The sequence below is a fragment of the Periophthalmus magnuspinnatus genome, chromosome 18, assembly GCF_009829125.3.
Source record: "Periophthalmus magnuspinnatus isolate fPerMag1 chromosome 18, fPerMag1.2.pri, whole genome shotgun sequence".
NCBI classification, from domain to species: Eukaryota; Metazoa; Chordata; class Actinopteri; order Gobiiformes; family Gobiidae; genus Periophthalmus; species Periophthalmus magnuspinnatus.
In genome coordinates this window covers 3,086,635-3,110,221 of record NC_047143.1, presented here as the reverse complement: position 1 = coordinate 3,110,221, position 23,587 = coordinate 3,086,635, and the positions used below count along the sequence as shown (strand labels likewise).

At 43.0% G+C, this 23,587-nt stretch overlaps 2 protein-coding genes across 2 annotated transcripts in view; both read right to left on the bottom strand.

Moving 5' to 3' along the window:
• Positions 1–3,463: 3,463 nt before the first annotated feature.
• cited1 (Cbp/p300-interacting transactivator, with Glu/Asp-rich carboxy-terminal domain, 1) lies at positions 3,464–10,972 on the bottom strand. The gene is made up of 2 exons (XM_033983640.2): positions 10,741–10,972; positions 3,464–6,690 (listed from the first exon to the last, which is right to left on the bottom strand). The coding sequence occupies exon 2, from the start codon at positions 6,677–6,679 to the stop codon at positions 6,152–6,154; it is 528 nt and encodes a 175-aa protein (XP_033839531.1). The 5' UTR covers positions 6,680–6,690; positions 10,741–10,972; the 3' UTR covers positions 3,464–6,151.
• A 6,918-nt stretch (positions 10,973–17,890) lies between these two features.
• Positions 17,891–23,587, bottom strand: part of hdac8 (histone deacetylase 8) — a 28,784-nt gene continuing 23,087 nt past the window's right edge. The window contains exon 11 of the mRNA XM_033983632.2: positions 17,891–19,809. Coding sequence (XP_033839523.1) covers positions 19,787–19,809 — 23 coding nt within the window. The 3' untranslated portion in view covers positions 17,891–19,786. The remainder of the gene's footprint in view (positions 19,810–23,587) is intronic.

Sequence of the window (23,587 nt, the reverse complement as noted above, 5' to 3'; positions counted from 1 at the left end):
AAAAAACTATAATTTTATAACTGGTGACAACAAATGTGAATATTTTAATTATACCACCAAAATAAACTGTATATAAAGTGGACTGAGTGACGTCGCCCGCAGCGTTCGGCGCCAGTCAAATGAAGTTTATCGAGGTTAGAGCAGTTACAGCGGCGAGTCTAGAGCCGAGTTTTGTATTTGGAATTTCCGATTTTCCGGGAGTATCATGGCAACCAAAGAGCCAATCAGGAGAGAGGTTGTTGAAAGTGACATCCCTCCTAGATCTGTTATTGAAAACATTCATTTTGCACGGTTCATTTTATTGTATGGAATATTTTTACCAGTTTATTGCAAATTATAAAATATTAGAAAGTGAACCAAAGGTGTTCTCTGGTGTGAGGTGTAACTGTCAGACTGACCTGGTTTATGGTTCATCTCTTTGTGATTGTAGCTGCAGAACATCCAGAAAAGTACTGCTCCTGTCCTGACTAGAACCAGGAAGTACTTCACACATGTGTCCTGTGGCTCAGTCTCTGGCTCCTGTGGCTCAGAGACTTTAAAGCAGCTCAGTGTGAACAAGTCTCTCCATGGACCAGCACCAAAGAAACATCTCCCACATGAGCCACATGAACCATCTCACATGAGGAGGACTAAACCAGGACTAAACCAGGACTAAACCAGGACTGAACCAGGACTAGAACAGGACTAGAACAGGACTAAACCAGGACTAAACCAGGACTAGAACAGGACTAAACCAGGACTAAATCAGGGCTAAACCAGGACTAAACCAGGACTAAACCAGGACTAAACCAGGACTAAACCAGGACTAGAACAGGACTAAACCAGGACTAAACCAGGACTAGAACAGGACTAAACCAGGACTAAACCAGGACTAAACCAGGACTAAACCAGGACTAAACCAGGACTAAACCAGGACTAAATCAGGACTAAACCAGGACTAAACCAGGACTAAACCAGGACTAAATCAGGACTAAACCAGGACTAAACCAGGACTGAACCAGGACTAAACCGGGACTGAACCGGGACTGAACCGGGACTAAACCAGGACTAAACCAGGACTGAACCAGGACTAAACCGGGACTGAACCGGGACTAAATCGGGACTAAACCGGGACTAAACCGGGGCTAAACCGGGGCTAAACCGGGACTAAACCGGGACTAAACCAGGACTAAACCAGGACTAAACCAGGACTAAACCAGGACTAAACATGGGGAGTCAGTGTTTCAGTTTTGTGCAGTTTAAACCTGAACATGTGACTCAGACCTCGACTTTGACGATGTTTAAATCCAGACTCAAACGTTTCTGTTTATCTGTGCGTGTGACTGACAGGGGTTTATTCTGCACTCTTCTCTTTTAATACAAATTGTATGATAATTATTTGTGATTATTCATGTTTTGTTTTGTTGTATTGAGATGTTAACGTCTTTCTTATTCTGTAAAACACTTTGAATTACTCTGTGTACTTTGTGTACTTTGTGTACTCGCCTTGTCTAAGTACTGGACCTATCCACATGAAACAAAAACCGACACAAAGTTTAAAAGTGAACGAGTAAATCTGTTTTACACACAGTTACAGAGGCCCCTGCCCGCCATCTTAAATCATTACATACAAGTGAAATGCGACTTACTGCAGATTGTTTGGATTTATTTCGAGGTTGAAGAAATAAACGCACACTCGAGTTTGTGCAGACGGTTTTTCACGGGACCAAATGGAACGAAAACGAGGACCAAATCGACCTCGCTGTTTTGTGACCATAGACTGTATATATAAACGGACATAGCTAACCTGCTAGCCGCCGCGTTCCAAAACAGGAAGTGATCACGGGCGCACTTCCGGCTCCATCGACTCTGGCCCCAATTCACTTTACATTGAAAAACCGCGGCCCCTCTCTCTGTATTGTGTCTTTAACGTCGCTAGCGTAGTTGTTGCCGTGTTTCGTAGCAAAGTGACGGCTGATGTCGTACTTAACCGCGACAGTTTCTTGACGTATTTGGGACTTCAGTGGAAAAATATTTAGTCGTCCGCTCCGTTTTAAACCCTCGGCGCTCACTGTCCACTTTTATTTTCCTTCGATAAGCTCAATTTTGCACAAAGGCTGATAAAAGAATAAAAGAGAAACACACGCGTGAACAAGGCTGACGTAGCTGACGTGCGCCATCTTTTGGGGAAACGTTGGTATTACAGGGGAAACGTAAATCGAACGGGACGGATTAATAAGCCCCAGGGCCGTAGTTTGCCCGTCTAAGACACTGAACTTTGTGTTAATTTATTTTCATGTGGACAGACCCAGTAATTACAGAGATATTAACCATAAACCAGGTCAAAATACAAAGTTCTGACCGGTCTCCAGCTCAGTTTAAACTATAAAATTAGAAGGTTTTGAGCTCAACGTGAACCCATTTGTCCAGTTTTCGTTACTGGAAGGTTGGGCAGCGTTTAAATAAATGAAAGCGGCTCGGGTTCCTCCGGGCTTCTTCAATAATGCAAACTTGTCCTGTCTTTGAAACATGTTAATTACGCTTAAAACACGCTCTAAAGATAATGATTTAGAACGAACTGTAGCGTTGTCAGCGTTTGATGAAGTGCTCAGTGATGTTATTTAAGTAAAAGTACAGATAAACAGGTCAAAAGTGTCAAGCGTCACATGAAAAATCAACTAAAAAATGTACTTTAAGAGTAAAAAGTAAAAGCGTTGTTCGTGTTTTTAAGTGTAAATGATGTGATTTTGACTAAAAGTGATGCATATTTTGGTTCGACGGTCAAAATATGAATCAATTCCGTAGCTTTTCTCACGAATTTTGCCTATTTAAGTGGATCGAGAGTTATTATTTTACCGTACAATGCATTTAGACAGTTTGGTTGCATTTAGTTTTTCTTGTAAATAGTTTTGTTTTTCCTTTTTACTCTTTTAATAAACCAAAACGGGATGAGACCAAAGAACATGTCACGTCTGTGTAAACCACTTTTAAGCGACTTTGGCTTGGCTCAGTTTCATGTTTTTGCTCTTTGTGGCTCGTTCTGAGTTGGATTTTTTTTTTTTTTTTGCTCCTCTGTCTCCGACCCAGCTCTCCACGACCGGTACAAATCTCACCTCCACCTCTCGTCAGTCGTTCTACTCTTCCCGGAATAAAAATTGTGTATTTATTTTTGCTCAAAGTTGAAGCTTGAACTCAAAAACTTTAGTCAGGATGTTGCGTGAAAATGGTAAAAAAGAACCTCTCAAATCATATGAAAAGTTAAAAATGTAGTCGAGTAAAAAATATCCACTGTAAATTGTACTTAGGTAAAGCGTAGATACTTAAATACAGTACTTTACTATCAGATTTCAGATATTTCGACCTGTTTTTTGGTTAATATCTTTGTATTTACGAAAACTGAAACAAACTTCAACGTCTTTTCTGTCAAATAAACAACTATTTTTCCCACTACAGCTTCAAAAATAGCGCCGATATTCAACCCCAAAGACGTGATTGTCGCCATTTCCAACAACTTTAAACCATAAGATTAATATGACAAGTTTGCGGCGTCGATCCCAAACAAATAAAGTTAAGACTCGACATTTGTGGATCAGAACTTTGGAGATTTCTTTCAAAAACCGTGAATCTCCCGTCGAGTTACATAAGCCCCCCGTCCTGGTTTTTAGCCTCCGCAGATCTGAACGCTCAAGTTTCTCAAACAGAGTCGGGCCTTGTCTCACATCAGAGGAGCTCGGATAACGCAGCCCAAAGAGAAAGTGACCTATTTGAACGTTTAAAGGCTCTGCACCTGATTTATCCCATGTTTTTGAGCTAAACGACTCGCCCCGGTGCAGATATACTCTATAAACAGCTCTCGAGGTCAAAATAAGTCCGCTGTGTCCTGTCTGTGCCTAATTATAACGCTTTTTTATTGCCAGGTAATCAGGAAGTGCGTGTTAGCGTGACATTTGTCCTCTGAGAGTTGGGGAAAGTGCTTATAAACTCATCACTGTGAATAATCAGGATGTTTTCAGTGCCAAAGGTGAGCGAGGAGGAACTTTGGAGCACCGCAAACTGTTTAAAATGAACTACCGCTGTTGTATTTCCGCGTTTTTACATCAGGTACGGCGCCATTAAAGCCGCGCTGCGTAGCTTTCCCCGGTAGAGGCTCCGCCGGCTGCTTGTTTCCACGGAGATGTCGTCGTTTTTTTTGTTTCGCGTTATGGCGTAAAAACGGGTCTAGTTATAGGGAGATGAGCGGGCGACGGCACAAGAACATCAGTTACAGGTCAGATCTGTGGAGTGAGGTTCACTTAGAAAGACTCCAGGGAAAGCTGCAACATCGCCATGGATACAAGCAACAGAGCCATCCACCGGGAAAGTTACATAGTGCAGCTTTAACCAATACAAATCTTATCCAAAACCAACTACAGTTAACAGTTTAAGTCTTAATATGAAGCAGAAAAGTTGGTAGTTCGATCTTTGTTACCTCTGCAAACGTTAAATTGCGTGTTCTCTTTGTGTCATTGAGCAACACACTTAACCCCGTATCGATGCTGGCGCAGATCGGCAGCCACATTTCTGTTGGTCAGCCCCGAGGCAGCTGCGACTGAGACAGGAATGAACGATGTGTAAAGTGCGTATCACAAGTTTTTATGATCATTTTGACTTAAATCTCGTGGGAAAATACTCGTCGTAAATACAAATTATAGTTTTACACCAATCAGGAAGCAGTTTGTGAAGAAAAATATGTTGGAAATTACAGGAAGTAGAGTTTAAGAACATGAAATGACATCACACGAGGGAGAATTCTAGCCCAAAGTTACGCTAATTTTTTTCTGGTACGTTAAACATTATTTCAACAAAATCGTGCGTAGTGTTCTCTTATTTTTTTATTTGTCAAATCATAATTTTTTTGTATATTAGACGAGTTCTGGCCCCATGTGTGTGTTGCTAGGTAACAGTTATGGAATTCCCAAGTGTGATGTCATGATCTCCAACCAGGAAGTCAAATTTAAACCTAGCTGGGAACGCACGAGAGTCCCTAAAAACTTGGCATTTCGTCCGGGGTAACCATAGTAACCCACTTTTAAACAGTGTTGTGCTATTCTCCTGTGTTGCCAGTCTTTTTTTGACAAGACAAAGCGAATTTAGAGCTAAAATTACACAAAAAACACATTCAGTTTTTCCGTTTATGCACCATTTTTACCCAAACACAGTCACAGTCACTTTGTCTTAGCGGTTATGTTTGCTAATGTTGACTTCTCACAATCAGGTGAAGGTTAGGGTTATCGTCAGGGTTAGCGTCAGGGTTAGCGTCAGGTTTTGCTAACTGGATCTTGGAAAAAAATGATCTGTAATCTTTATTTTTGATTTAACAGATCCCAAATGATACTGCTGATGTCTCTGAACATTAGTCTTAGCCGTAATTCCATCTGCTGGTTATGAAACAAACTCATTCTCTACGGAAAACGCAGCATGCACCAGTTAGCTAGCTCTGATTAACGTGTTACGCTAAGCCCTGCCTCCAGACGAAATGCTGAGGGTTTAGGGAGTCCCAGAAATGCGTAAGCTACTCCCTCCAGCGTGTCCTAAGTAGGAACTATGTCTCTTGGTTGACCTGGGAACTCGTTGAGGTCCCACTGGAGGAGCTGGAGGAAGTGTCTGGGGTGAGGGAAGCCTGGGAATCCCTGCTTAGACCTCTGACCCTCTGACCTTCTGACCCAGCCCCAGATAAACAGAAGAAAATGGACGGATGATTGACGTGTAAAGCTAATTAGTCCTGCCCCTGGACGAAATGCCAAGTATTTAAGGAGTCAACTATGAAACTATAAAAGCCAAATATATTAACAAAATCTTATATATGATCGTAACTTTCTATAGAGTTCAAATATGGTGTAACTTTATCCATCGCCTTGGAAACGTGCCAAAATGCAACACAAAAATCACAAGTTGACTATATACGGTAACTTATGAAATAGTGATTTTTATATAGAAAAGGGTTAATCACAATCAGCGTCCTCCATACGATACGTTCAAGAACTCCACGTGAAGTTCGGTCCAGATGAGAAGAACCCAATCATCTGTCATGTCCGACGTCTCCACAGCTCCCAAAACCATTTCAGGACACAACTGGAAGCTCGTAATTCCGATCAGAACGTTCCCTAGAAGTTGTTTCTGTCTTTAGTTCCTCTCAGCATCCGGCCGGAACGTCAGAAATGAAATCAAACTCGTTCTGCCCGAGCCAAAGTTCTGGAAGTTCGTTATTCCGATCCAACCCCAACTCCACGACCAGGGACATGAGCACCTCCTCGTCTACCACGTCTGAATCCAGCGCCCCCTGGTTGTGGTTGACGGCGGCTCCCACGGGCGCGCCGGGTCCCAGGTTTTGCCCCGCCGAGGAGAGCTGCGTCGGGGGGAAGCCTCTGTGCGGCGCCGGGGTCTGGTGGTGGAGGTTCTGGTAGTGCGAGTTGAGTTTCTGGAGGTGCATGCTGGCGATGAGGTGGGGCCCGTTTTGGAGGGAGAAGGCCGGGGGTTTGAGGTGGGATCCCGGGGCCGTCTGTCCGGGCGACGGGCCGAAGGCGACGGAGGAGGGCGGAGCTTTGGCGGAGGTCTGGAAGTGGAGGAGGGAGGAGAGAGGAGAGGAGGAGAGAGGAGAGGAGGAGAGAGGAGGCGAGCTTAGGTCCTTCATGGTGGAGCAGGGGAGCAGCAGTGAGGTCATCACAAAGAGACCTGAGATACACAGAGAAACGAGAAAAATGACTTAGTGAAGCTTTTTACATGTTATAATGTTGTTTCCTCATAAAAAAATGCTTTTAAGTTGTTGTTTTTTTTATTTAGACAGAGTTTTAATTAACTTAAATTCATCATTGAGATCATTCCAGAACTTTATTCCTAAAACAGACACACATCTTTGTTTCACATTAGCTCTGATTTTACTGAATTCAAACTGAAGCAAACCTCTTAAATTAAAGTTTATAGTATTATTAAAGCTCAATCTGTTTAATTTTAAAAGATCACTGCACATGTTTTTAACCACTATTCCTCCCTCCGCTTTTAATGTTTTATTTTTTGATTTGTGAATTTTGTCTGTGTTTTATGTTTCACTGAAGCTCCAGGTCGTCGTCGTAAATGAGAAGTTGTTCTCAATTGACCCACCTGATTAAACACTGAATAAATAAAATAAATAAAGTAACTACTTCTTAATTTAAAGGAGGACTGAATTCCTTATTCACAAAACGAAAGAGAATTGTCAAAATTTTTAACTTAACTATGTCCGTAAATTTTAATATATTTGATTTTTAAATAATTCATTAGTTGGATCACGGAATCCTGCTTTATTAATGATTCTTATCGCCCTTTTCTGTACTTTAATTATAGAATCTACATATGTTTTGCAGCATTTCCCCAAATTTCCAAACAGTAAGATAAATACGGAAGCACAAGTGATGAATATAGTATATGCAGTATTTCTTATTCAATACAGATTTGGTTTTATAAAGTATACCAATGGTTTTTGACATTTTACTATGTGGTTTCTAAAATATCTGATGATCTATTCTCCATAAATACAAAATACAAAATGACGAGTCTGAAGCAGCAGGTACAGAGAGAGGACACAGTTTTACAAAAAAATAAAAAATAAATAAAAAAAATAAAAAACTCAAAATATAAAAACAACTCAAAATAACATAAAAAATAAAGAAAATAAACTAAAAAAAGAAAAAAAACTCAAAATAAAAAAAAAGTTATAATAGCTGTAACAAAAAAAAGTCAAAATAACAAAAAAAAATCTAAATAACTCAAACAAATAAATAAATGAATAAATAAAAATTCAAAAAAATTCAAAATAAAAACCCCAGGATCATATAGAGGGTTAATATGAACATTTAAGACCAAAATGACGAGTTTGACAGCAGCAGGTACAGAGAGAGGACACAGTTTTTCAATAGAAAGTGAATTGGAGCCAGAGTTGATGGAGCCGGGTTAGCTAGCGGGTTAGCTATGCTTCATTTAAACAGTCTATGGTCGAAACAACATTAGATTAAAAGGATTTATTTCAGACAATAGCAGTATTGAGTTAGCTGATTGAGTGAGAGGAAGGTTTAGCGGTTTTGGTGTTTCTATGTAAAAAGTCGGATTAAACTCACGATTCACAAGTTTAATCGTTGTTTTTTTGCACGAGCCCCCCCTGCAGGTGTCGTCCTGTAAGTGCAGTTTGGGTCAGATACTGTACACAGAGATACGTAACAGTTTTGAGAGCTTTTGCCACGCCCCCTTTGTTCTCTGTCTCACGGTTCATTTAGCCAATAATAAAAAAGCTCTGAAATCATGTGACCTCCAGACGCCGCGCTGGTTTAAGACGCGCTTTAAGTCTTCACGGTTTAGTTTAACAAAATTAGACAAATATCTCATTGTGATTTGATTTATTTTCACATCTGAGAGAGAATCTGCACTTTAAACTAATACAAGAATCCCACGTTTGTAGAGGTCTAAACTACAGCCTTTTTACAGCTTTTACACAGAATACGACCCCGCGGAGACACAGGGAGGGCATCTGACGCACGGGTAGGGCATCTGACACAAAACGGGAGATAGTCTTAAAGATGTACTGCGTAACTTTTCCGCGGGAGGTCTCACCGTTGTCTCGTTTTTCTTTTAAAGTGCGTGTACTTTCAGTTGGTTTGTGCGCGAAGATCTGGGCCTGAACCTCAAAGACACAAGTTCAAATCCCAGAGCGGAGACGGAAATATCCCAAAGTCGGAAGTTTTTTTTTGAGTCATTTTTCCAGAGCGGTTTTTGGACGATGTCATGTCAAACATTTGGATCGACGCCAAGGTTTTTTACAATCCACAACAGTTTTAATGTTATGTTTTTATGAGCTCGTTAAATTGCGCTGTTGGCTGAGTTTTATAATTGTCCGCTGTAGTGAATCCCCGGAGATTTATTTTTATTTTAATTGGAAAAACACTTAAATTCTCTACACGTCTGAGTTTATTTGTTTAGACTCGTCCAAAAGTGAAGCTCGTCTTTGCCAAATATGGTCGAGGAAACTTTACAGATTTCACTATTTTTTTCTAAATTGGCACCAAATTCACCATCACAGTAAACAATAGAACCACATATTAAAGCTGCACTGTGCAACTTTCCTGCTGTAGGGTCTGCCACATGATTATCTCCATGGTGATGTTATTTTCTTGTCTGGAATGTCCCACACTTTGGCATTAAACCTACTTACATTCATTCCATTCCATTAAAATGCTAAAGTGTTCTTGCTGCGTGCAGGCTTGCCTCTCCACAGATCACTGGGTCTGGTGGCGTCTCCATGCACACAGACATGTTTAATGCCCCACTGTGGAACATTACAGCCAACGTAATAATATAGTTTTGTTTTGTTCAAGCAGCATTTGTAGCTACAATTAAATGAAGCTGTTAAATGCATCACAAACCAGCAGGGCCCAACACGGTCTGTGGATCTGCTACAGGGATTAGTCCTGGTTTAGTCCTGGTTCAGTCCTGGTTTAGTCCTGGTTCAGTCCTGGTTCAGTCCCGGTTTAGTCCCGGTTCAGTCCTGGTTCAGACTTGGTTTGTTTCATCCTGCACAGTGTCTCGGGATGAAACATTGTACTAATAAAAGTGAACCAAGAAAAACTCTTTCATCCTTTCCTCCAACGCACCTGTTGCCCCCTGGTTTAGTCCTGGTTTAGTCCTGGTTTAGTCCTGGTTTAGTCCTGGTTTAGTCCTGGTTTAGACCTGGTAAAGTCCTGGTAAAGTCCTGGTAAAGTCCAATGTCTTAAATCCTGGTTTAGTCCTGGTTTAGTCCTGGTTTAGTCCTGGTTTAGTCCTGGTTTAGACCTTGTTTAGACCTGGTAAAGTCCTGGTAAAGTCCTGGTAAAGTCCAATGTCTTAAATCCTGGTTTAGTCCTGGTTCAGTCCCAATTTATTCCTGGTTTACTCCTAGTTTAGACCTAGTAAAGTCCTGATGAAGTCCAAAGTTTTAAGTCCTTGTTTAGTCTTGGTTTAGAACTGGATCAGTCCTGGTTTAGTCTTGGTTTAGTCCTGGTTCAGTCCTGGTTCAGTCCTGGTTTAGTCCTGGTTCAGTCCTGGTTTAGTCCTGGTTTAGTCCTGGTTCAGTCCTGGTTTAGTCCTGGTTCAGTCCTGGTTTAGTCCTGGTTTAGTCCTGGTTCAGTCCTGGTTTAGTCCTGGTTTAGTCCTTTCATGTATAAATGAAAATAGATCAGAATCAGTAGAAAACTTTTACTCATGTTTGTTTTTATTTCATCCAAAGTTGGGTTCAATTTGCGACTTTAATTCAAAATGCTCATTTGTTTTAATCGGTCGATCTGGTTTTAATCGGTCGATCTGGTCACTTTGACAGACATTCTTCAACTTTGCTGTTACAACACTGCAATTTCACCACAAATGGATAAAACAGTCTCATGTTGGTCTGGACTATAAAAGTGCACTACACGTTACATAACAGAGAAAACATTTGCTAAAAGGGACTTAAACAAAAAATGCAGTATAATCTCAGCGTTAAAACCAATTAAAAAGAAAGAGAATTAATTAAAAGTGTAATTTCAGGCTTCTTTAAAAGTTAAACTTATGTGGAGCGAAGCGAAAAGAACTTGACCTGGTTTTAATGTTATGTAAACAGTGAAGTCAGCGCACGGAGCGAGACAGGGGGGCGGCTGCACAACTGTTCCGAGGCTTTTGTGCGTAAAAAAGTACAAAAATGTAGCGAAATTATGACTAAAAAACACACAAAATGCACCGACTCACCTTATGCACGGAGTGTTTTGTTGTTTAGCAGCTCAGAAGAAAATGTCCAGATAAAAACGTGGATGAGAAACTGACAAATCCACAGGTGATGCCCAAAAAACATCCGCGCGTAAAAGTCCGTGCGTAAAAGTCTGTGCGTAAAAGGCGTAAAAATAAAAGGAGTCCGCCGGTTTTAAATGAAAAGAATGGAAAGAAAGTTTGGAGTTTATAGTTTAGGCAGAGCTCCGAGTCTGACACGAGCAGAATGAGACGAATGAGAGGAGAGCTGGAGAGGAGGAGGAGGAGGAGGAGGAGGAGGAGGAGGAGGCACCGCCGCTCAAGAGACGAGCACAAGACTGAATAAAAACTATAGATCTGAGTCTCTCCAAGTGAAAAGAGAGAAAGAGACAGACAGAGAGAGAGAGACAGAGAGGGAGGAGAGAGAGAGAGAGGAGGGAGAGAGACAGAGAGAAGGCGGGAGAGAGAGGAGGGAAACACGGACTGGAGCAGGGAAATGGACCGGATGGATCTGAAATACAGTAACTGAGATGTTTTAGATTGTGGTTTTAAAAAGTAAAGACCAGACCTGGACCAGACCCGGACCAGACCTGGACCAGACCTGGACCAGACCCGGGCCAGACCCGGGACAGACCTGGACCAGACCTGGACCAGACCCGGACCAGACCTGGACCAGACCTGGACCAGACCCGGACCAGACCCGGACCAGACCCGGACCAGACCTGGGACAGACCTGGGACAGACCTGGACCAGACCTGGGACAGACCTGGGACAGACCTGGGACAGACCTGGACCAGACCTGGACCAGACCTGGACCAGACCTGGGACAGACCTGGGACAGACCTGGGACAGACCTGGGACAGACCTGGACCAGACCTGGGACAGACCTGGGACAGACCTGGGACAGACCTGGGACAGACCTGGACCAGAACTGGGACAGACCTGGGACAGACCTGGACCAGACCTGGACCAGACCTGGACCAGACCCGGACCAGACCTGGACCAGACCTGGACCAGACCTGGGACAGACCTGGGACAGACCTGGGACAGACCTGGGACAGACCTGGACCAGACCTGGGACAGACCTGGGACAGACCTGGGACAGACCTGGGACAGACCTGGACCAGACCTGGACCAGACCTGGACCAGACCTGGACCAGACCCGGACCAGACCCGGACCAGACCCGGGACAGACCTGGACCAGACCTGGGACAGACCTGGACCAGACCTGGACCAGACCTGGACCAGACCTGGGACAGACCTGGGACAGACCTGGGACAGACCTGGGACAGACCTGGGACAGACCTGGACCAGACCTGGGACAGACCTGGGACAGACCTGGGACAGACCTGGGACAGACCTGGGACAGACCTGGACCAGACCTGGGACAGACCTGGGACAGACCTGGGACAGACCTGGGACAGACCTGGACCAGAACTGGGACAGACCTGGGACAGACCTGGGACAGACCTGGACCAGACCTGGACCAGACCTGGACCAGACCTGGACCAGACCCGGACCAGACCTGGACCAGACCTGGACCAGACCTGGGACAGACCTGGGACAGACCTGGGACAGACCTGGACCAGACCTGGGACAGACCTGGGACAGACCTGGGACAGACCTGGACCAGACCTGGACCAGACCTGGACCAGACCTGGACCAGACCCGGACCAGACCCGGACCAGCCCTGGACCAGACCCGGACCAGACCCGGACCAGACCCGGGACAGACCTGGACCAGACCCGGGACAGACCTGGACCAGACCTGGACCAGACCTGGGACAGACCTGGTACGGTCCAGGTTTAGTCCAGGTTTAGTCCAGGTTTAGTCCAGGTTTAATCCTGGTCCTGGCGCAGACAGGTCTCTGCTGTGGACAAATGTGTGTTTCAGTGAATGCAAACTCTATGTCTCTCAACCAGAGAGAGAGAGAGAGAGAGAGAGAGAGAGAGGTAATAGAGAGAGAGAGAAACAGAGGGAGAGCGAGAGAGAGAGAGGAACAGAGAGAGAGAGGTGAGCGAGCAACAGAGAGAGAGAGAGAGGGGTAACAAAGAGAACGAAACCGAGAAAGAGAGAGGTGAAAGAGCGACAGAGAAAGAGAGAGAGGTGAGTGAACAAATAGAGAGAGAGAGGAGAGAGCAACAGAGCGAGAGAGAGAAATAACAGCAGAGAGCGTGAGAGAGAGAATAACATGAATGAAGAGTCTGGAGCTGCTGCTGTGTCTGAGGTTTGAGTTTTACCTCCACAGAAAAACAAAAGAACAAAGTTCAAAAGACTCACAATATTTATCTGAACAGAGGATGAAGAGAGAGAGGAGAGGCAGGAGAGAGGGAAAGAGAGGGGGAGGAGAAAGAGGAGAGAGAGGGGAGTAGAAAGAGGGAAAGGGAAGACGAGAGAGGAGGAGGAGGGAGAGATAGAAGAGTGAAGAGAGAAATAAGAAAGAGAGAGATGAAAGGGAGAAAGACAGGGAGAGAGAGGGGGAGGACAGACAGAAGAGAGAGAGAGAGAGAGAGGAGAGAGGAGAAAGAGTTAAAGGGAAGATGGGGGATAAACGAGAGAAGAGAGAAATGAGAAAGTGAAGATGAAAGAGAGAGAGACTGAGAAAGAAGGAAGAGAGGCAGAGAGGAAAGGGAGAAGAGAGGGATGAGGTGAGAATAAGAGAGAGGGGAGGAGCAGAGGGAGATAAAGAGGAAAGAGAGAGGGCAGAAAGAGGGTGAGAGAAAGGGGGAGGGGGGAGAGATAGATAGGTGAGAGAGTAATAAGAAAGAGGGTGATAAAAGGGACAGTGATAGAGGAGAGGCAGGTAGAGAGAGAAGGAGAGGGGGAGGATGAGAGGATGAGAGGGAGATAAAGAGGAGAGCGAGGGAGAGATAGAAGAGTGAAGAGAGAAATAAGAAAAAGTGAGATGAAAGGGAGAGAGACAGAGAGAGAGAAGGAGAGGGGGGAGGGAGAGAGGGAGAGAGGAAAAGCAGAGGAGAAGGATGAAGTGACAAAAAGAGTGGAATAATGAGAAAGAGATAGAGGAGAGAATGGGAGAGGAGAGGAAAGGGCGAGGTGAGGGAGAAAAAGGGGAGGGGGATAAGAGAGTAAAGGAGGGAGAGAAATAGAGGAGAGGGAGGGGAGAGAAGGGGAGGGGGATGAGAGAGAAGAGGAAACGGGGAGAGAGAGAGATAGAGGAGAGGAAAGGGAGAGAAAGGAAGGGGGATGAGAAAGGAAAGGAGAGATAGAGAAGAGCAAGGGGAAAGGAGACAAGGGGGTGAGAGGGAGATAAAGAGGAGAGAGAAAGGGAGGGGGATGACAGAGGAGAGGAAAGGAGGGAGAGAGATAGATGAGAAGAGGGGAGAGGAAAGGAGGAGGAGAGGGAGAGAAGACGGGGAGAGAAAGGGCCCTCCCTTTCTCTGAATGAGAGAGGAGAGGAAACTAGGGAGAGTGATAGAGGAGAGAAGGGGAGGGGATGAAAGAAGAGAGGAAAGGAGGGAGAGAGATAGAGGAGAGGAGGGGAGAGGGAGATAAAAAGCAGAGAGAAGGGGGATGAGAAAGAAAAGGAGGGAGAGATAACGGAGAGGGAGGGGAGAGAAGGGGAGGAGGAGAGAAGTGGAGGGGGTGAGAGAGGTGAGGAAAGGAGGTAAAGACATAGAAGAGAAGAGAGGAGAGGAAAGGGAGATAAAGAGCAGAGAGAGAAGGGGTGATAAGAGAGGAAAGGAGGGAGGGATAGAGGAGAGGGAGGGGAGAGAAGGGGAGGAGGAGAGGGAGATAAAGATCCACGCGCCTGACTCTCTTCTTCCGTTGGCCGGGGTGAAAAGACGACATCTGTCTCTTTTCTTTCTCTTTTGTTTCTCTCTCTCTCCCTCCTCACACTCGTCCTTTTGTTTCTCTCCTTTGGGGAAAAAAAAAAAACACGTTATGCAAATTTAGGCAAAAAACATCAACACTTTTTCATTTGGATTTGAGCGCGAACGAGGGATGGACAGAGAGCAGACAGACGACAAATAATGGAGAGATTAAAAGAGGGGAAGAGGGAGAGGTAACGGCTTTGGGACAGATGGAACTGCAATGTTTATGTGATTTTAGTCGCAAAAACGATAGAAAAAAAATTAAACAAAAACACAGATTCTTACTCATGGGCTCGCCTCTCCACAGATCTGAGCTGTGACTTGATAACGTTCTCTGTTTGTTTCCATGTCCCGCAGTATGACATTAAACTTTTCTTTCTTGGACGTATTCACTAACGGGATTTTGCTCTAAAACACCAAAATACAGGCCTCGTTCTTGTTACCATGGAAACAAAAAGTTAAAGCCAAACTTTGGATCGTTTCACACAGAGATGTGCAAGTTCAATTTATTTATTAGATTCATTGTTTTTGTAAAGTTTAAACAGAGAGAGAGAGAACAACACAGAGAGAGAGAACAACAGAGAGAGAGAGAACAATAGAGAGAGAGAGAACAACACACACAGAGAGAGAACAACAGAGAGAGAGAGAACAACAGAGAGAGAGAACAATAGAGAGAGAGAACAACAGAGAGAGAGAACAACAGAGAGAGAGAGAGAGAAAACAATAGAGAGAGAGAACAACACAGAGAGAGAGCAACAGAGAGAGAGAGAACAATAGAGAGAGAGAACAATAGAGAGAGAGAACACAGAGAGAGAGAGCAACAGAGAGAGAGAACAATAGAGAGAGAGAACAACAGAGAGAGAGAACGACAGAGAGAGAGAACAACAGAGAGAGAGAACAACAGAGAGAGAGAGAACAATAGAGAGAGAGAACAACACAGAGAGAGAGAGCAACAGAGAGAGAGAGAACAATAGAGAGAGAGAGAACAATAGAGAGAGAACAATAGAGAGAGAGAACAACACAGAGAGAGAGAGAGAGCAATAGAGAGAGAGAACAACAGAGAGAGAGAACATCAGAGAGAGAGAGAGAACAATAGAGAGAGAGAACAACACAGAGAGAGAGCAACAGAGAGAGAGAACAATAGAGAGAGAGAACAATAGAGAGAGAGAACACAGAGAGAGAGAGCAACAGAGAGAGAGAACAATAGAGAGAGAGAACAACAGAGAGAGAGAACGACAGAGAGAGAGAACAACAGAGAGAGAGAGAACAATAGAGAGAGAGAACAACACAGAGAGAGAGAGAACAATAGAGAGAGAGAACAACAGAGAGACAGAACAACAGAGAGAGAGAACAACAGAGAGAGAGAGAACAACAAAGAGAGAGAGTGAGAACAACAGAGAGAGAGATAAATGTGAGCAGCAGAGGTGTGTTCAGTATCAGGTGTTTTTGCTCTAAAACACTAAATACACGCCCGTTCTTGTTACCATGGAAACAAAAAGTTAAAACTAAACTTTGGACCGTTCCACTTGGAAATAAGTTAAATGCCATACTGCGGAACATCCACGGCAAATGTGACTTGTGGCTCTTGACAACTAGCATGCTAATGATTATAGTAGCACTTCCTGACCTCAGGAGCTGCTCATACTTATCTGCACATTTAGCTCAAATAAACGAGAAAAACTGATTTAAAAGATGAAATAAAAAGTAAACCTGTCATGTAAAGATTAATTGTTTTCGTAAAGTGTTCAAACGATGTAAAACTGCCCCTCGGAAACTGCCCCTGGGTCGGCGTGCGTCTTATGTAACTCGTTTAGATTTGGGAGTTCTGTTTTTTCACTTAAATCTTTCGCGTCTGTTTAAAATCCTCGAACTCGGAGGAAAACGCGGATTCACACACGGACGGACACGGGAGCAGATGGAGTTTGGATTTGGCACAGAGACAGAACTGTGAAGTACATGGGATTTTATGCTTAAAACGGGAGATTGTTTTGTGGTTTGGAATATTACGTTTCATAATGATTCATAATGACAGACGGGATTGTTAAAGACGGGGTATTACATTTCTACGGGGGTATTAACCGCAAACACATAACATTCAGATCACCATGTTCCTTTTATTGTTTAGTTTCCTTTTATTCGCCAAAAACAACGTATTAACATGTTTTATACGGTCTGAGTCTCCTCTCCCTTTGCTCTCTGTGTTAAGTTACTCCCCCTTCAGAGCGCTAGCACAACTACTGCACATCGCATCAGGTTTGTGAAGTCGTAGTGCACAGTTTTGTATCATCTTTTTGTATATTTATGGAGAATTGTCGAGTAGGAGCATGGGTGACGTAGGTTTGTGGGCGGAGCCTCGTACAGAATCGTACTGCTAACGATGAAGCAAGGTTTTAATAGGGCCTGGGAAAGATCGCTAAATGACTCAAACATGCATGGATGACATTTAAAACCTCTTCAGGCGTGTTTTTGATGAGGAAACAATGTTATAACATGGTAGAAAACACCAAAAAGACTGTTAATACCCCGTCTGTTTGCTTAACCACAGCAAAATGGTTCCTGGTTCGACTCCCGAGGGTTTCTATGTGGAGTTTGCATGTTCTCCCACACGTTACAGAGGCAGGATGGTGTTTTTTGAGTCAAAACATCAACACTCACTACATCGTCTGAAACACTGTCACCAAGCTGCAAAAAAAATAAGATAAATAAAATAAATACATAAATAATAATAATAATAATAAAATAAAATAATAATAATAAATAAAATAAATACATAAATAATAATAATAATAATAATAAAATTAAATAAAATAATAATAAATACAATAAATACATTAATAATAATAATAATAAAAAAAATTAAATACAATAATAATAAAAAATAAATAAATACATAAATAATAATAATAATAAAAAAAATAAAATAATAAATAAATAAAATAAAATAAATACATTAATAATAATAATAATAATAAAATAAATAAAAAGTAAATAAATAAAGCCACTGTATTTGACTTGTACCTTCTTAAAAACATAAATAAAACAAGTTCATTTTAAACAGTTTGCAGTGATCCAGAGTTATTCCTCACTTAACTTATGCTTTCAGAACATCCTAATTATTCACCATGCTGAGTTTATAAGCACTTTTTACAACTTTCACAGACCAGAGCGGAGTATGTCCTCACGGTAAAGCAAAAAATTAGCATGCTAACACACACTTCCTGGTTCTCGGACAGTAAAACGGTTCATAATTCGACGCAGACAGAAAACAGTGGATTTATTTTGATTCTGGGGCAAATATAAGAGAAAAATCAGGTATTTTTAACATAAGGTACAATAGATTTTATTTTTTTTTATTGTATTTACATGGAAAAAGTTAAACTGGATCAAGTGAACAACCGAACAAGACATGAACACACGGTTTACAAAAAAATTCTGTTTCAGCAAAAAATCTGTTATGTTTTTATACATTTCAAAAAGACGTGGCATTTTAATATATTTATCCAACAATGTGAACCATTTTAACGACACACTGCAAAAATATGAGTTAAAATGTCTTGAATTCAGACGTCTGGAGCGGTTTATGAAGTTAGAAGTGTCCCTTTACTCTACCTCCTCCTCCTTATAGAGTTTTAAATGGTTAGCGACAAATTAGAGCCGCGCTAACGTGGAAATGAAAGACGAGGCGTTTATAATTACAGAGCTGACAACTTCATGTTTGAGACGGAAATATCCAGTTTAGTGAAAACAACTAGAGCTCAAACTGATGAAGAAAAACATGACACAAGATAAATGACACATACATGAACTAAAATGACCCGAGTCCTATAGAGTGAAACATGAAACATGAGTGAAACATGAGTGAAACATGAGTGAAACACGAATGAAACACGAGTGAAACATGAATGAATATGAAGTTATTTAGGCCTCGTTCAAATCTGGTTCAGTCCTGGTTTAGTCCTGGTTTAGCCCTGGTTCAGTCCTGGTTCAGTCCTGGTTCAGCCCTGGTTCAGTCCTGGTTCAGCCCTGGTTCAGTCCTGGTTCAGTCCTGGTTCAGTCCTGGTTCAGTCCTGGTTCAGTCCTGGTTCAGCCCTGGTTCAGCCCTGGTTCAGCCCTGGTTCAGTCCTGGTTCAGTCCTGGTTCAGTCCTGGTTCAGCCCTGGTTCAGTCCTGGTTCAGTCCTGGTTCAGTCCTGGTTCAGTCCTGGTTCAGTCCTGGTTCAGTCCTGGTTCAGCCCTGGTTCAGCCCTGGTTCAGTCCTGGTTCAGTCCTGGTTTAGTCCTGGTTTAGCCCTGGTTCAGTCCTGGTTCAGTCCTGGTTCAGTCCTGGTTCAGCCCTGGTTCAGCCCTGGTTCAGTCCTGGTTCAGTCCTGGTTCAGTCCTGGTTCAGTCCTGGTTCAGTCCTGGTTCAGCCCTGGTCCAGTCCTGGTTCAGTCCTGGTTTAGTCCTTATAACATTACTTACTTCAGTATTTACTCCATTTTAGGGAAAACCTCCAAACTCCGTCCAGATGTTTAATTTGTGTCAGAGTCCAGCAGATCTGAGCAGGACTCTGCAGGTTAAACCACTTTGCTGCTTATGTTTCCTCCTGGGACCTTGGGGCAGTCTTTGTTAAATCCTGGTTTAGTTCTGGGTTAATCCTGGTTTAGTCCTGGTTTAGACCACCTTTAGACCTGTTTTATCAGACCAGAGTTAGACTATTTGACTTTAAACGGTCCTATATTACGAAATGTTGACTCTTCAGCTTTAAGTCATGTTATAATGTTGTTACTTTCTGATAAAGTATATATATCTGATAAGTCCTGGTTTTAGTCCTGGTTTTAGTCCTAGTTTGGACCTGGTTTATTTCTACTCTATATTACTCAAACCAAATGACTGAACTCAAATCATTTTAACGTCGATGTCCCTTTTTTTTTTACAGTGAAACAGCTTCATTCACAAACTCCTCACAGCCCCTCCCCCCTCTGTCCTGTTATAAAACATGTCCGGAAAAAAAACATGATACATTTCCACAGTTTTCCAGGTTTTATCCCAGTGTTTGCTCCATGCCTCAGGGCTCCATGCGGTCTTCATTAGGCCCAGAGACCAGGGATCGGGGACCAGGGACCAGAGAGACCAGAGAGAGTCTAGACCAGATCCCAGAGATCCTAGAGCAGAGACCAGAGAAAGTCTAGAGCAGAGACCAGAGTGGAGAGCAGACTTGAGGAACATGACGTTGAGTCCTACACCACATTCTTCAGATTCCCTGTAAACAGAAGGACAAAAGGCTGATTGTAATGGGGTAAAGGGTAGACCTGGTTTAGTCTGGGTTTAGTCCCTGGTTTAGTCCCTGGTTCAGACCTAGTTTAAATCCTGGTTTAGGCAGTGGTTTAAACCTGGATTACTCCCGGTTGAGTCTAATTTAGTCCAGTTTAGCCTCACTTTAATCCTGGTTCATTCCAGGTACAGATCTGGTTTAGTCCCTGATTTAGTCCTTGGTTTAGTTCTGGTTTAATCCAGTCTTGACCTGGTTTAGTCCTGGTTTAGTCCTAGCTTAGTCCTAGTATAGTCCTAGTATAGTCCTTGTTTAGTTATTGATTTAGTCCTGGCTTAATCCAAATACAGTATTGACCTGGTTTAGTCTTGGTTTAGCCCTAGTTTAGTCCTAGTGTAGTCCTAGTTTAGTCCTGGTTTAGTCCTGGTTTAGTCCTAGTTTTGTCCTGGTTTAGTCCTAGTTTAGCCCTAGTTTAGCCCTAGTTTTGTCCTGGTTTAGTCCAAGCTTAGTCCTAGCTTAGTCGTAGCTTAGTCGTAGCTTAGCCCTGGTTTAGTCCTGGTTTAGCCCTAGTTTAGTCCTGGTTTAGCCCTAGTTTAGTCCTGGTTTAGTCCTGGTTTAGCCCTGGTTTAGCCCTGGTTTAGCCCTGGTTTAGCCCTGGTTTAGCCCTAGTTTAGCACTAGTTTAGCACTAGTTTAGCACTAGTTTAGCCCTAGTTTAGTCCAGGTTTAGTCCTGGTTTAGTCCTGGTTTAGCCCTGGTTTAGCCCTAGTTTAACCACGGTTTAGTCCTGGTTTACTCCTGGTTTAGTCCTTGTTTAGTCCAGGTTTAGTCCTGGTTTAGTCCTGGTTTACATTTGTTTTGATTTAGTCCAGTCTTGACCTGGTTTAGTCCTGGTTATAACATAAAAAAACTAAATTAAACTAGATAAAGTGACAGTATTAGTCGTAAACAAACCCCATCAGCTGTAACTCACTTGGACTTAAGTTCACACACTTTATTTGATCAAACTCAAACATTCTTATTACTTCCAGCTCATATCAGTCTGCACTGCTGGAGCCTCCTCTTCTGTTTTTGTCTCTCTCTATCCCTCTTTCTCTCTCTAAATTTGCCCTCCGTTTGCATCTGTCACATCTGCTTTCCATCTTCTCGCGCTCCGTCTCGTCCTTGTTCTTTTAAGTCCGTTTCACTCAGAACGTACTTTGTCAAAAATCTAATTTGACACACAAATCCTCACCACAAACAAACCCAAACACTCCTCTTCTGTCTCCGATTAAGATCAAATTGATTATTTTACTTAAAAAAAAAAGGGAGAACTACTTAATATAATTGTTTTCTCATGACATCACAACATTATAATCTGCTGATGGTTTAAACTGAACTGGAGACAAGTCAGAACTGTCGGATTACAGATGTGTTAACCCGGTTTATGGTTAATATCTCTGTCATTTCTGGGCCTATCCGCACGAAACAAAAACTGGCACAAAGTTCAACGTCTTCTCTGTCGGTACAAACGTGATTAACTCAAAATGTCCTCAAAATGTGCTGGCGTAATTGCTGTAAAAATCTACCGTTTTGAACCGAAAATTGATACAACGCAAATCCCATGTCTTTTAAAGAACCATATTGCGCTTGTTTGTGTTACTCTGTTCTAATTTATGACACAAGTAGAGCATTGTGTTATAATTTGGACATTTTAAATTTCAATACAGTGGTTCCTCGCGGTTACGTTCTAAAAATAACCCACAATAGGCGAAATTTGTGAAGTATCAGCGTCATTTTTTACAATTATTCGATACGTTTTTGTCTGTAAATCCCCTCACCACACACTTTATACACTTTTCTCACACATTTTCTCACATTTCTCGCTCGTTTAAACTCTCTCAAAGTTCAAACCTTCGTAGGCGTCTTTGTCGGTGCAGAACGTTTCATCGACATTGTGGGTTTTGTCGGAGAGAAAACAAATTGCAAACGTACAGCACTTCAGAGTCACACTGAGATCCAACGTTTATGTAAATTTGTCTGAACACATTCTGTACTGGACAGGAGACACGGCACGGAGGAGACTGATGGACAATGGTCTACAGTCCAACAGCCAATCAGGACGCACGACACAATGGTCTACAGTCCAACAGCCAATCAGGACGCACGACACAATGGTCTACAGTCCAGCAGCCAATCAGGACGCAGGACACAATGGTCTACAGTCCAACAGCCAATCAGGACGCATGACACAATGGTCTACAGTCCAACAGCCAATCAGGACAAAGAACACAATGCACGTTCATACGATGTAAAAAAAAACATGAAAAATTGCACCAAAAAAATCCGTGAAACAGCGAGATATTTTTTTTTTTTAAACCACCTGCACCAAAATGACGACGTGCTGCTCCTAATCCTACGTGTACCACCGTGATTAATAAATAAAACTAGAGAACGACGAGTACAGAGCAGTGGGCGTGTCCCCGGTGGCGGTAAAAACAGGGGCAGCTCGACATAAACTACTTTTACTTGAACGAAGGACCAGCGCAGACAAACGCGGTTTTACTCATTCGCTCAGACATTACAGCTCCTCGCGTGGCTACAAGTCGTAACCGGGATTAACTGTCTGAGCGTAAACTTCACAAATATATTTTATGATCATTCCATCACGTTTTTTATTTATTTAACGAGAATAAAAAAATGAACAAAGCTCCAGAAACGTGACAGTGTTTCTTTGGCAGAGTTTCCGAGGCGGCGCAGTCTGGAGGATTCATTTCCATGTTTTTTTTTTATTGGAGATTGTGTGTTTGTTTACGAGACTGAGCCGGATTTATGCGTAAACTATCACTTAATTGTTAGTAGTACTTTGAGTGTTACGTCCTTCTATAAATACATACGCCATGGTTCAATTCTGTGAGAAAGACCTGGCAAGTTTTTTATTTACGTGTTTATTATGTGTCCGTCAGAGTTAGCTGTTAGCCATTAGCGTTTTTTTTTTACTTCGTTTGTTCACATTTGTTAACAGTTGTGAGCACAGTAAATATTCGGGGTTATAGTTCACTAAAGAAGTTTTTAATTAATAATACATTTTATTTGAAAGCGACACTCAAGGACACTGTACAAGACAAAGTTAAAAACACATATTTACAGATAAAACAGAGATACAAAACTGAACGATGGTGAAAGTGACTGATTTTGTGGTGTAGGATTGTGTGAACATTTGGGTTTTGAGTCTGGATTTGAAAAGTGGAAGAGAGTCGATGTTGCGGAGGTCAGGAGGGAGAGAGTTCCAGAGAGCGGTGATGAGACGGAGGGGACAGAGCGCTGGAGAGAGGAAGAGGAGCGGAGGGAGCGAGAGGGAATGGAGATGTGGAGGAGGTCGGAGATGTAAGGTGAGGCCAGGTTATGGAGAGCGTTGAAGGCGGTGAGGAGGATTTTTGAAGCGGATTCTCTGTTTTATGGGAAGCCGGTGTAGTTCTCGGAGGACGGGGGTGATGCGGTGAGAAGATGGCGTCCTGGTGATGATGACGGGAGCTGCGGAGTTTTGGAGAGAAGCTGCAGGTTTCTGGAGGGATTTGTTGGGGAGACGGTAGAGGAGGGAGTTACAGTCGTCAATCCGGGAGGTGACGAGACTGTGAAGAAGTACGGCAGAGGTGTGAGGAGTGAGAGAGGGACGGAGACGAGGGATACTGCGGAGGTGAAAGTTGAGCAGAGCGGGTGATGTTATCGATGTGGGAGTGGAAAGAAAGTGTGTGGTCGAGGATGACACCCAGACTCTTGACCTGAGGGGA

Bases quoted from the DNA above. Each gene is read 5' to 3' on its own strand.
- cited1 (XM_033983640.2), bottom strand. From the start codon at position 6,679: ATGACCTCACTGCTGCTCCCCTGCTCCACCATGAAGGACCTAAGCTCG.